The sequence below is a fragment of the Pteropus alecto genome, unplaced genomic scaffold (genome assembly GCF_000325575.1).
Source record: "Pteropus alecto unplaced genomic scaffold, ASM32557v1 scaffold8, whole genome shotgun sequence".
NCBI lineage: Eukaryota > Metazoa > Chordata > Mammalia > Chiroptera > Pteropodidae > Pteropus > Pteropus alecto.
Window position 1 is genome coordinate 13,290,421 of NW_006494609.1, and position 14,766 is coordinate 13,305,186.

The 14,766-nt window shown below is 38.5% G+C and overlaps 1 protein-coding gene across 1 annotated transcript in view; it reads left to right on the forward strand.

The window, feature by feature from the left end:
• TTC8 (tetratricopeptide repeat domain 8) overlaps positions 1 to 5,026 on the forward strand; it is a 41,689-nt gene extending 36,663 nt beyond the window's left edge. The window contains exons 13-14 of the mRNA XM_006925517.3: positions 2,343 to 2,426; positions 4,394 to 5,026. Of these exons, the coding sequence (XP_006925579.1) occupies positions 2,343 to 2,426; positions 4,394 to 4,510 (201 nt within the window). The 3' untranslated portion in view covers positions 4,511 to 5,026. The remainder of the gene's footprint in view (positions 1 to 2,342; positions 2,427 to 4,393) is intronic.
• The last annotated feature ends 9,740 nt before the right edge of the window (positions 5,027 to 14,766 follow it).

Here is a 14,766-nt window from a genome sequence, read left to right on the forward strand (position 1 = left end):
ATCCACAGTTTCACGTTCCTCGGTTTCAGTGGCCTGTGGTCAATCAGGCTTTTAAAATATTAAATGGAAAATTTCAGGACAATTTCAGAACAAAATTCAGAAAACTTGTGAACAATTCATAAATTTTAAGTCGTGCACCTTCCTGAGCAGCGTGATCTCGTGCCGTCAGGCTCCATCCCGCGCGGACCGTGAATCGTCCCTTCTGCAGCGGATCCACTGCGTGTTAGTCCCTCAGTGGCCGTCTCAGTTATCTGATGGGCTGTCAGAGAGAGAGACCCCATTTACATAACTTTTATTACGGTATATTATCATAATTGTTCTGTCATACTATTATGTTGTTAATCTCTTACTCTGCCTAATATGTAAATTAAACTTTATAGTAGGTACGGATGTATAGGAAAACACATGGTATATGTAGGGTTCGGTACTGTGGGCGGTTCCAGGCCTCCACGGGGGTCTTGGAACCGCATCCCCGGCGGATAAGGGGGGTGCCGTACTCCTTCCTGATGACTTCTAGATACATCAGCCGCCTTGCTGCTCTGCAAACATGCAGTGCCTGTTCTTACTTTAAGGCCTTTGGAAGTTCTTTTTTCAGATCCTATAATGACTTTTCTTTTGGTCATTGAGGTCTTTCCTTAAGTGCCACCTCCTTGGAAAGGCCATCTATCACGTCTCCTACTATTTTTTTTTCTTCACAATACTTATCATTATCAGATATTTTCATATTTATATGAAGAATGTCAGCAGTGTGAAAGTAGGGACCTTGTCTGTCTTAACTGCTATATTTTCAGCACCAAAAACAGTTCCCAGCCCATAATAGGTGCTTAGTATTTGTGAAATGAACGGATGATATATAAAATGGGGGTACTAACAGTATCCAGAGATGTTTTTGTGAGGATTAGCAGACCATACGTGTAATAGCATTTGGCGTAGTAGAAGCATAGTGTTGACTACATGGCAGATGCTTAATAAATTGTATTATTATAACAGAACATATAAGTGCCAAATACACAATGTCAGTGGCAATCAAGGGCAGATATTATTACATTCCAGAGTTGAGAGATGAACAGAGACCAGAGATAGGCAGGTAACCCCCCATGGTTACAGACATAGCGACAGTAAGCCAGGATGTTACCCTCCCACTTGGCCTCCTAAGCACAATGATAAACTTTTAACAAAACAAAGAAAGAAACATCATTGAGTATGGCCTTGATTTCACAAATTCCCCCAAAGTAAATGAATAAAATACAAAGATGGATTTATATTTTATAAACAACTACTTTAAAATGGGAACTTGCTCTATTGTGGAACTTCACCTATGTTTATAGGAAGCCAGTGCTTTTTGTGGTTTTCTCTGTTCCTATGTTAGTGAGTTTCTTTCCCTCTAACTTATTGTCACTTCTCTAGTATACAATTGACTTGAAATGTTTGGTGAAAGATTTCATAATACTGACCCCATTTTATTATAAATTATACCTCAATTTAAACAAAAAGAAAGCTAATTGTAACACAAAAATTAATGTCCACTGTCCTGTATTAACTATCATTTTATTTTATATTAAAAAAAGATATATGAATTTGTCCTCAGGGTCATAGATAGAGGTTTTGAGTTTAGCTGCAAGTTGGAAGGTTGTTCAGAAGTTTAGAATGCTGAGTTTGTGGTCTTAGCAATGAATGTATGAGCATCTCATGTCGCTTAGTGGTCCCTGCAATGTACGATCCTTCGAGCCTATAGGGGACCAAAAAAAATGATGTGAATTTTGGTTTTTTGTGTGTACTTTAGTGAGAACAGAAAGCTTGTCAGTTTCAGTTGCATTCAATTGTCATTTTCAGGTCAGCATTGTAATAAATGCTTGCTCACTGTCATCCAGCATAAAACTAGGGGCTTTGAAATTTACCATGGTTTTTTAGTTGTTTTTGTTGTTGCATTAGAGAATGGGTGATTAGAAGCCCACTAAATCAATCAACAGCAACAAAAATTAGATTAATAGGACTTTTTTTTTTTTAGCATCGAGAGGATTATATTGAGTCGTATATCATGTCGAAGTATAAACTTTACAAGAACAGTGGTTCTCAAATAACTACATCTCTTCTAAGTTTTTCATTATTTTATTTTCTCCATATTTTGAAGCATTTTATTCTTAATGTAATTTTGGCAAGATATAAGTAGGTAGTTGTATATCAGTAAGTTGTATTTCATGAGGAATGTCATCTGTATTTATCAGAGGATCGTGTTTATTAAGGTCCTGTCTTGAGTAAAGGATTCTTTTACAGAAAATAAAATCACAAATACAGTACCGATACACGCTTATGTACCTTTGGTTTTTCTTTTTTTCATACAGGCCAGAGCACTGTTACAGACGGCGTCATCTCTAGCACCCCACATGTATGAGCCACATTTTAATTTTGCAACAGTCTCGGACAAGGTATCCTCTTTCATTATTAATTTATCATCTGATCTGTTTCTCTTTTTTACTTGATTTTTAAAAAAGTATAGATAAGTAAGGAAATTCTAACCATAACTTCCTGAAAGAAACACAATTATCATATACACAGATGTCTTCCCGTGAAGGGACAGTCTAATAAACTTGAAAGAACTTTATCACTGACCATTGACTAAACTTAGCACCATTATAGATTGCAGAAGAGTTACTTTATGTTTTTAAATATGACATTTAGTCATTGAAAAAATACTCATTAATTCACTCCTGGTTTAGGAAGGATTTCATACTTGGCTTTTACATCAAGGAATTCTCGTATATTATTTATGGATCATATTGCCACCAAGTCTCTGGCATGATTGCTGTAAAATTAAGAATACTAGTGAAACCTATTTTAGCTATAAACAATATGGGTAAAATGCATCTGCTAATACTAATACTATGTTACAAGTCAGTTAACATCCAAGAGCTAAAAGGAATCATGTGCCATTTTTAATAATAAGAAGAAAAATAGAAGTCATATGATAACTAACTTTTGCTTAGAAACCTTCCTTTAACATGGAAGGTGAGTTTTGAGGATAAAGAAATGGCGAAAAATGTTTGCTGATGTGAAGACTTTTTCTTACAGACCAAAAGACGTTATAAAATATGTCATTTTCATAGTGTGAACACGAAGCCATCCACACTCCCATTTCTGTTTTGAAAATGAGCTGTCATTCATAAATTGTAATTTGCGAGTGCTTGTTAAGGGCCAGCCACTGCCCCAGGTGCTCTACACACCTTCTCTGATTCTCCCAACAACCCTGCAGTAGCGATATCCCTTACCTTCCTTACGCATTTTTTTGTATACCTGATGTTTTGTTTATTGTGCCTCAGCTGTGTACCAGGCACTGTTACAGGTACAGAATGAATAAAACAGACAAAAACCTCTACCTCATGTGGCTTACATTCTAATGGAACCCAAGGCTTAGAGAACTTAAAAGACTTTCCTAGAGTCCCAGTGGCAGGTGCAGAATTCACACCAGCTCCCGAAGATGCCCAGGTGTTTTCCACTGCACTGTGCCGCCACTTAGGCAAACCGTGAAGAAGCTCGATTACCGTCTTTCAAGAATATTACTACATTTTAGTAATATCTAACTCGAATGAGAGATTTCTTTAAGCAAAAGACTATACTTCCATTTGAGAAAATAACATGTCTAAAAGAAATGCTATGATCTAAATAAGGAAACTTATGTTTTTAAATACATATACATGTTTAAAACACTATCAGAATTGAATTACCTAGGTTTCGTGTGTGTGTACACACCAAAAAGTGTTCTCTTTTTAGAAATGTATACATGGGTCGAGATACATTCAGATGGATTCAGATACTGTGTATGTTTTTCTTTGGGACTGGACTCTAACACATAGTTTATTAAAAAGCAGACCCTTTATAAACTTTTTAAACCAAATATTTTCCCCAACATTAATGTGCTAGCACCATTTAAAACCTCCCAGAGCATGTTTTCATATCTTACATATAATAGTTGTAGCTTGAATTTCTGTCTCAGAGATAATACCCTAATCAGAGTTTGTCTTTGTGATAGATTACACATACCTGTCCTAAGACTTTTCTAAACTTCATAGAGCTGGCTGTTTTAGCATGCAAACGTTATTTTATTTTTATAATACTATCAGTGACAGGAAAAGAAAGCACTGGTTTATGAATTTATAACTAGATAGTTAGAGTGGAGCAGAAATTATTTATATAATTGTTTAATTTATTTTTCTTACATATTTTTCAAGATTGAATTGTTACCTACATGAAAGGATTCTTGAAGTAGAATAATCAAGCAATTTACTGTTAAGAACGCTTTGAGTTTCTACAATATGCAGAGAGAATGTCTTGTTTTGATTTCCTTAGTAATTTTTCCAGATCTCATTCTGTGGTTTTATTCTGGTATTTCTTACAGATTGGAGATCTACAGAGAAGCTATGTGGCTGCTCAGAAGTCTGAAGCAGCATTTCCAGATCATGTGGATACCCAGCATTTAATTAAACAATTAAAGCAGCACTTTGCTATGCTCTGATTGTTCCTTAGACCAAGTATATTCCTATCATGTGACATTATCTGAAGGAAGAAGTAGTCTGTTCGTACACATGTAATACAAACTTGTGCTTGGTATCAGTGAAGATGATATAAGGGAATTTAAACAAGAATGTATAGTGAAAACTTTGTAATAATTTTATAATATTACAAAAGACAGGATTTTCAGCATTTGTAAGTAGATCATGAAGCCTTCTCCCACATTATATGGTAGATGTTTGTTTTTAATGTTTATAAAACATTTTCATGAATTTCCTTAAATTTTTATAAATGCACATTTTTAATGTCCTTAAGCTTGCCATTAGCTATCATTAAGAGCTCTGAAATCTGCCTTTAAAGTTGCATTTAGTGGCTAAAAGTATGTATGTTTATCTTAACTAGAAACTTTCTTTAAAGCTTAAAAATTGTATTTAAAGCTATATTTCAAATGCTTCGTAAGACACTGTACATTTTCATATATATTAGGCTTTAAAATAAATCAGTGTGTAAAACACCATCATTCTGTTATTTTTCATGAGTTTTTATTTCAGGCGTCTCGGATAAAATAAGTCCAGTGATCTTTAAATTAAATTATTATTTAAATTTTATTTGAAATGATGTAACATCTATTGGATTTTTCTCGAGAAGCTATCACATTGTTAATATAAGAATAACAGGATTAGAATGGAGTGACAAGCCAGGAGACCCACCTGTGGTCAGGCCCCGGAAGGTTGGGCTAGATCCCAATAGTTCCGTACATTGTAAAATCCTAGAAAGGTTCCGGAACTCTCATTGAAGTATTCATACAAGGAAATGTGTGAAAGGGACAGGGCTACTCGAACTCATAGTTTGGACTTTGGGGACTATGTTATTTTTCATTTTTTTTAACTTCATAAAAACTATTTTATAGATACTAATTTGTTTCTGTTCAGATTTGTATAACTAGTACTACTTAGCTAACAGGACAAAAAAAAAAATGTGAATTCAAGGTGTCATAGATCGTTAGAGGCTGGAAGTAACTTCCGAGAATATGTAGATGAATCTCTTTGAGGCACAGCTGAGGAAAGCAGGGCCCAGAGTTGCAGTGATTGGTGTCCCGTAGTCACTGGAACCTGAGATCTTGTTCCTCTGGTTTGGCTTTAACCTTGCCTGGTTCCCCAGGGTTTGCTAGTGCTTACTTAGCTCACAAAAATTCCCCCAAACACTGTCAGACTTCCTCATACTGGATTTAATACTTAGGTTGAAACTTTATAATGTGAATCATTTTCTTACTTAATTTAAAATAAGAGCTAATAATGATGGGCAGCATTTACTGAGGACTTGTGTGTACCCAGCACTGTTCTAAGCACTCGATGTGGATTAACTCATCTGATGCCCACTGCAGTGCTGTGAGGTGCTATCATTCCCATCTTAACTTATGAGAAAAATGAGGCACAGAGAAATCCAGTAACCTGCCCAAGGTTATTAAGCTAGTGAGTGGCGGAGCTGCGATTTAAATATAGGTGTGGCCCCCTCAGTGCTCCTCCTGTAAATAAAGCTACTATCATTTAAAACGAATGTTATATGCATTAGTAAAATTGAATAATAAGTGACTATTAATGCAACAGAAACTAAATGAGTCAGTATTCCTAAGGTGATACGGAGAGAATTTTGTCTTGAATTTATGTTAATTCAATGTGAATACCAATGTGAAGAGTGAGTCAGGATGCTCAAGGCAGAATGATGACATAATGCTGCATCAGGAGCTGCATATACATCTTTGTAACAAAATTATTTCTGCACTGCGTAACTTCTGGCTTCTGTGCCAATATTTCTATACAAGGAAGGTTAACAGTTGCCTTCTACCGTGGCCGAAAAGGTATTCAATCCATATACAAACTGTTCAACCAAAATGAACGCCACTGAGCTTCCAGCTGATGAAAATGAGATATGGCAAGAAGGCTGCCTGAACTGAATAACTGCTGAGGTTAGAAGTTCTTCCTTCCCAGATGTGTCACATCTGAACCAGTCCCTATGGTACTAACTGCCCTGTTACATATCTGAATAGCATTCCCAGGATTGGAGCACCCATCACGATATAATTTATGGCCAAGAGATGGGAAAATGAATAAGGATAACATATCACCCTTTTAATATAGTTTCCACTATCAAATCAACCCTTTATTAATATGAAGGATTTCAGTCAAGAGCTTTCAACTGGGTCTGAATTTAAGCATTCAGAAGAAAAAAAAAACATTTAGAAATATTGTGGTGGGACTCAACCTTGGAAAGTAATAAACTCAGAAATCGAGTTTAGGTAAAAAGCCATGACTGGGTAATTTTAAATTCTAGGGAACAGGTAAATTGGAATGGTCCATGGATATGTTCCAGAATTGCGAAATGGCTATCCAGGCTCAGGTATTAGGGGAAAACATTTTCATTTAGTAATTTGAAAATGACTGCAGTTTTACATCCATCCATATAGATGGCATTAATCTTATTTTTTGGCTGACTAATAATGACATTTTTGAGAGATGCTGTCATTTTACTTCGTTGATGTTAATTTCCTCCAATTTTTATAAGTGCATGTTTCTTACTCTTTTTGTTCTTCCTCAGTATGCTCGTTCTCTCAAAGGACATTTAACCACCAAACACAGGCCAGAAGTTCCCTTTCTTATGTTTCAGGTCCCATCCTCTCTCTTGACTCCAGATCCTTCTTTCCAAGTTTCAGCTGGACTCTTCACTTGAATATCTCAGAGCCACCTCAACTTCAAAGTAAAAGTACTCATCGATAGCCTCTCTAAATCTAATTTATAGCTTGCGCTGTATACAAAAGTTAACTTAAATCGCTGATAGACATAACAAGTTTTTTGGGGTTTTTTTGTGAGTATGGGTTACACAAAGGTTTTTGTTTTTTGTTTTTTGTTTTTAGCTATAGCACCAAAAGCATGCTCCAAAAAAGGACAAATTGATAAATTGGATTTCATGAGAATTAAAAACTTGTGCACTTTGAAAAACATTGTTAGGAGAATGGAAAGACAAGCCACAGGCTGGGGGAAAAAAAATTTGCATATCTTATATCTGATAAAGAATTTGTATCCAGATATATAGGCAACTCTCAAAACTCAATATTAAGGAAAAAATATATAATTAAAGAGTGGGGAAATTATTTGAGAGGACGTTAAGGAAACGCAAATTAAAATCAAATTAGAATGCTAAAATTACAAAGACAGACCACACCAAGTGTTTGTTAACATGTGGAGCAACTGGAACTATCATATACTGGTGGTGGGAATGTAGACTGGTGCAACCACATGGAAAAACAGTTTGGCAGTTTCTTAAATGGTTAAACTTATTCCCATGTGATTCCCATTCCTTGATACTTATGCAAGAGAAATAAAAGCATACATTCAAGAAAAGACTTAGACCTGAATGTTTATAGCAACTTTATTTGTCATAGCCCCAAACTGGAAACACTCCAAATGTTCATTAGCAGGTGAATGAATGAATAAGCTGCAGCATATCCACACATGAAATACTATGCAGCAACAGAAAGGAATAAATTATTGATATATGCACAACATGGGTGGATATCAAAAATAAATATATTTATGTTGACTAAAAAAAGATGAACAAAATGAAGTACATGCTTATTATTCCATTTGTATAAAATTCTAGAAAATGCAAACTAATCTGTGTTGACAGAAAGTAGGTCAGTGGTTGCCTGGGGACGGGAGCGGGAGCATACAGGGAGGAATGGGAGGGAAGGATTACAAAGGAGTATGAGAAAACTTTGGGGGTGATGAATGTGTTCATTATATTAATTGTGGCAATGAATTCATCCATGTATACATATCAATCATCACATTTTACCTCTAAATATACAGTTTATTGAACGTCAGTTATACTCCGATGAAACTTTTTTAACAAAAACTCACAGAACGCTACACCCTTACAGCCAGTTTTACTGTATGCCGATTATACTTCGGTACATTTGATTTTAAAAAATACAAACAGTTAACCAAAGTGCCATACTATTTTTACAGACACTATCAGTGCTATAAAAGTTTAGGAGCTCTATAAATGTTTTTTTCAAAGAACAAGCATTGAGAACATACGGAAGAAATTACTAGCTGAAGTGTCTTGCCTTGAAGGATCAGTAGGATTTTGACCACCAGAGAGGAGAGATAGGCTATGGCGAGGCATCCTGCCTCTCAGGCAAGGCTCATGAGTCAACACATTTGGGGACCATTAGAATATGAATTTGGCTCAATGGGCATTGGGCAATAGCAGCAGGAGTGGGCTGGTCCTGAGAACTAAATTTGGAGGCTCAGGAAGGACTGGAATGTAGAACGTTTTGAATCCCAAGTTAAGGAGTTTTAGTTTTACCTGAGGGTTGAAGAGGAAGCAGGTGATCTGTGGGAATTGATCTGGAGGCAATGTTTAGGATCAGGTGGAGAATAATGTAAAGTTGAATATGGATTTTAAATCGAGTTTTCTAGGAAAATGAATGAATTTACATTAATAAATAAAAATTTCTCAACTGCATAGCATATACAACCAAACTGATAGTTCATGTCATACTTCTGCTTGCTTACACACTCTTCTTTTTCCCATCTGCAGTAAAAAGCAAAATAATTTGCCTAGATAGTCACAGCCCATGCAAAGAACACTGAATATCACAGATGGTGCTTCATTAATTATGGTCTGCAACGGATAGTTTTCTTAACAAGATTGCTGTCTTTTTGCAAACGCAGGGCCCCTAGTTATGTAATATTTTTACATTTCACAGGAATTTCAGGGAAAGAAAAGCATTTATACTTATATAGTTTTCTGCATTATAATATTCGTTACATTAGGATTCACGTCGATGCACCTGATCCTGTCTGATCTCGGAAGCTAAGCAGGGTCAGGCCTGGTTAGTACTTGGATGGGAGACCACCTGGGAATACTGGGTGCTGTAGGAGTTAAAAAAGAAAAAAAAAAAAAGAATTTGTGTCGAGGGAAGGAGGCTGTGGTGATTCTGATGTCCGTAAATGTTGAGAGCCCCTTTCCTAGATGGTTTCTAAGAGCACTTTCACCTCTAAATGCCTCAAAGACACAAACTATTGAAGCTCCCTCAAGGAGACACAGGTAACTTAAATAGCCCTACACCTATTAATGCAACTCGAATGCAAGGCATCCAGTATAGTGCCAAGGCGAGGCGTCCAAGGTTCTTTAAGAGAGAGGGCCTTTAAACTGGAAGATCCAGGCTGTCTTTTGAGACCTTCACGAAATACTTGTGAAGAGAAGTGGGGAGAGAGAACATCATAATAACAAGCAAGTATTGTGTATCAAGTGCCTGCTGCTTGTAATCTTTGCAACTCCACATGTTAGCTATTATGATTCCCATTTTCCTGGTGATGACCTCAGAGAGGTTACATAACTTGCACAAAGTTACCCAGATCGTAAACACTGGGACTGCCAGCATCTTGTTGCGCTATCTTCTGTCAGCCAGTTAAGAATAGATAAACTAGCAAAAATAGAAGACGAAGTAATGACTCCCCACAAGTTAGAGAAACATCGAGATGTGACCCGGAACAATGAGCTGTGCCCTGTCAGAACAGGTCCTATGTTCCCATGAGTTCTAGCAGTCACACTGTGCTTTCATGATCTCCAGTTCGCTCAGGAACCCTGTGGGCTAGTAGTCTCGCAGTTTGTATGCCCACCTTACAGATGAGAAAAACAGAAATTGGGGAGATAAAATGATCCACTCACAGTCACACAGCTGGGAAAGGACAGATTAGGGACTAAAATACAGGTCTTCTCATCCACGCGACACCAGCACCTCTCCACTTTCCCTAGCATGCAGCCTGCCACTAATACAGACGCTGACTGGAAGGCAAAGCTGAGTATTCACCTTTCCAGGCAAAGGAGACTGTAGCTGGAAGCACAGTCGCCTCCGGTAGCAGCGAGCACGTCTTAGGTACATTTCGCTAGATAAGCACGGAGGATGCCTGTCAGCTGTAAAGGAAGCAGAAGGTCCCAAACGGCTCTGACAGAAACGGGCTGCGTCACAGACGCTGCATTGTGACATGTCCAAGAGTACAGAGGCCATATTACGGTTTGATAGTTCCCAATAGGATTTCAGCCAGAAAGAAATTTCTCAAGAACTTCGATTGAGAAGAACACGTGTTCTTACTACTGTACTATGTTTTTGACAGTGACCTTCCCGGAACAAGTTTCCTTCGTTTCCTATCCACGAAGCTCATTCGCAAGCCACTGTTCCAGGTGTGCAGTGACGCTCACTTGCCTGAGCAGGCGAGGTGACTCAGCTGAGAAAATGAGTCAGGATCGCCGCCCAAGAAGTCCACCGTAAGCACAAATTTTAAGTTGGAGCCTCCTATTGTTTTTCTCTTTAAAATAGCCATGTGGATGTTGCAATTAACCCCAAAGCAAGTCTGTATTTGTTTTAATATAAAAGTAATATATTCCTCGCATCTTCACATAAAACAGCTGTTCCAGGGCGAAGGTCTGTAGTTTAGCCCATGGTTCCCCCAGTAGGGCTCACTCTCTGTCCTGTTTGCTCAGTTCGAGGGAGAAGAATTAAGTGGACGAAGTTTGCCTTGTTTAGTGCCTTCTTCTCTCCGCCTCTTTCCCCCCCCCCCCCCATCTCCCAGCCTCCTTTCTCTGTGCTCAAGGCTCAGAGCCCTCCCCTGACTGACTCAGTAGCATCTCTTGTCCTGGACCTCTGTGTCCCTTCACCAAAATCTCCCAGCTCTGGGTCTTCTTCCCTTAAGATGACGCCGAATTGCTGTCTAACATGGACAGTTTTATGTGTTTCTTCCTCCTAAGTAAAATACATGTAATTTCACAGAGGATCTCAGGCATCATGGCAGACCTAGAGGAGAGATATTTGGGCATAAAGAGAACGTCGCAGCGTCCCTCAATTCACACCATGAAAGCAGCATCCTTGGCAGGAACGCTGCTCTCGACATCCCAAAGCCCTGAGCGTGCTGGTGAAGTTATAGTAGAGATCCAGAAAGTTATAGGTCTTATTTATTCAAATAGCCTTTCTGGGATTTCATTGTGGTATTGCTTGGACCTGTATTTGGTGGGATTTAATTTTCAAATTTGGTGGAAGGATGTGACAATGACAGCAGGATTCAAAGAAAGGTTGACCTAAGCCTATGTTGGTTTCCATTTCCTAGGAGACGAGAAAATAGTGGTTATACTTCGTTTATCCTTCGGGTAAACTGTTGCTCATTGAGACGTGATTCTGTTTCTAATATGTCCTTTTAAAATTCTCAGGATCTACTCTCCCATGAGTAAAAGTGTTAATTATATTTTCAAAGCTGTAAACTCATCACAATGGTTTTGGGGAGGTGGTGGGAGGATGAATAAGTGTTTGGAGACACTTTCCATGCTGGCTTTGCTCACACATCCATTCCTGCCCACATGGTGCCACATAGATTGCACCTTTGGGGTTCTGTGGAGTTGTTTTCTTTGTGCATCCGTGTGTGTGTGTGTAGGTTTATATATGATGGAGACAATCATATTCTTTTTTTTTTTAATTGCAAGTTAATTTGATCCTGAAAGTTGTGCTGTTGATACCATTTGGGAAATCAAAATCTCTGGTGTTTACTTTTAATACCGAGACAACCTTCAGAGTCATGACGTCTCATATTAGCTGCATCATTCTACCACATGGAATAGACATATCTTTTATGGTGCTGGCAGAGCCCATCATCTCTCTAGAAAGTATCTGCCCTGTATCCACAGTCACTGTTTAAGCAAGTCCCTGCCTCTGACCCTCCTGCCACAGCTAGTGGAACCAAGAATAGCGAATCCATTGGCTGGGCAGTGCTAAGCTGGTTCTCTCTCATCGTGGTGTGCACTAGAACCGAAAGGTACAGCTTGGTCGAGGTGGCCTGCCGAAGAGTCAGACGACATGCCCTTCAGCTTCTCTCTACTGATGTGGAGGGTTTACAATCTCTTTCTGTGTCCTTTTAGTAGTTATTCTTACTATTAAGAGATATAGGCAATGTAAGTCTATATTTAATTTAATATTTCCTCCCTTCCCTGCATCATTCAAAACCCTCCAATCTTAACATGTTAACATGTTATGTGCCCAGTATTTTTATCTAATATAATCATTTGTTACTTTTGTTGCTTGTTTAGATTTACTTATATGATTACCAATTTCTTTCTTCGCCATCCTTCTTGAGACTAGTGACATTTGGTTATAAAATCTCAAGGGGAATTACCTTACATTTGGTATGTGTTTCATGGATATAAACAAGTATATCCTCTACATGAGAGATATCAGATTTGTCTCCTCCTCTAATATACAAATCATTTTATCTATTTTGTTTATTTTATTAGTTACTATGTCTACTTTCTTCTTAACTGATACACCATCTCACAGGGTTTTGATCTGGGTATTAAATAAAATTATGTACATATACGTGTCAAACATCTAGCTCAGCGCTTTACTATTGGGCCCATGTGTGCTTGATTTTCTCTTTTCTTCTTTTTCCCCATAAGGGCCCAAGACTTTGATGACCTATGGCATCATGGTACAAAATCCAGAACAGTATTATCTTACCTTAATATAATTTCCTTTTGGGTATCCAGCAGTGCCGGAAGATAGACATCCAAAATCAAGCTCTCGGCAGGGTGATGCTCCCTCCGAGGCCTCTTCTGAGTGGCTGGCAGTCCTCGGCTTATAGCTGTGTCACTGCAGTCCCCATCTTTGTCGTAATGTGGCTTCCTTTTCTGTGTGTCTGCATGTGTCCTCTCCTCTTCTTATAAGGACACCAGTCATTGGGTTTAGGGCCCAATCTAAGACAATGTTACCCCGTATTACCTAGTTACATCTGCAAAGACCCTATTTCCACCACCAGCCATTGGGTTTAGGGCCCAATCTAAGACAATATTACCCCATATTACCTAGTTACATCTGCAAAGACCCTATTTCCAAGTAAGGTCATATTCTGAGATTCTAGGTGGACACAGATATTTGCAGGACACTATTCAACCCCCTCTAGTGACGAGTTATAATGGTCTCATTCTCTGAATGAAGTCTGTCATTTACCATCACCTTTCCTGGGCCGGCCCTCACTGATAGAGGATTTTAAGGTACTCTGGGGAGTAAAAGTCTTGGTAGATTGCGTGGGGTAGAACGCCATGCCAGGAAATGTATTCTAATAAAAGACTGAAGTTCCTTTCTATAACTTGGAAAGCGCTGGCCAAACACCCTGCAGGGCCTGGAAGAATGAGCCTCCGCCTTACCCTCCTTTGTGTGTTCCCGTTAAAGAGCTCTGACTCAAAGGAAGACTACACGGCCTGCCAGGGGCCATGTTCACATCGAAGTCCACGTGGGAGTAACGAAAGCCTGCTGGGAGGAATAAAGCCTGTTATGTATATGGCAGAACTAGTATAGAATTGGGGCTTGCGCCTCTGTCTGTGGTGAACACATGGCCTCAAAGATCTGCAGAATAGCTGGCAAACAAAGGGATGTTAACAGGTGATAGGGAAAGGTTTGTCTTGGGAAGAATATTTGGATGACAGTTATTTATTTATTCAACGATCTCTTACTGAAAGTAGGCCGTGTACCCGGCACAATGTTAGAATGTGTGTCTCTCCTTCAGTTTAACTCAAAAACCATGTCAGGCATATTTCTTATGGTTATTTTCTCAGAAAACTGTGGGAAAGCTCATCTGAAGATGACATAGCTTTGCTTCAAGCTGAGCTAACTAAAGCATGGAATGTTGATATAAAATAGCTAGGCATTGAGCTCAGAGTTAAAAGGGAAATGTCAGAATTTGTATGAGATTCATAGAAAGAGTCAGACAAGATCAACATGAAATACAGGGAAGATGACACTCAAATGTACTAACCTGAGATGATTCCTTAGCCAGGGTCACAGTAGGCATTGTGGAAAGGTCGAGAGAAAAGAAACAATAAGCTTTATCAGATATTCAGGAAACTGTGTTGCCTTTTGGGTTTACGTAAACGACAATTGCTAAAAAGAAAAATGTTGAAACATCTTCCACTAAAACCGTTTTGTACATATACCTCAATGGTGTGCTTCGCAACTGGATGATATCTTTCATCTCAAAAGGGTGTCTTTTAATAAAGGTCTGGGGAGCTCCAGAGGCCCGGGGACTTCTTTCTCTCCATAGGCACCTAACTCATGTATTCACTCATTCTCCTACTTTTTTGGAGCGCCCACCAGCAGCCAGGCATCAGCTGATCACGGAGTCATAGCATTTTGAAGCCGGAAGAGCTTGCATAGAA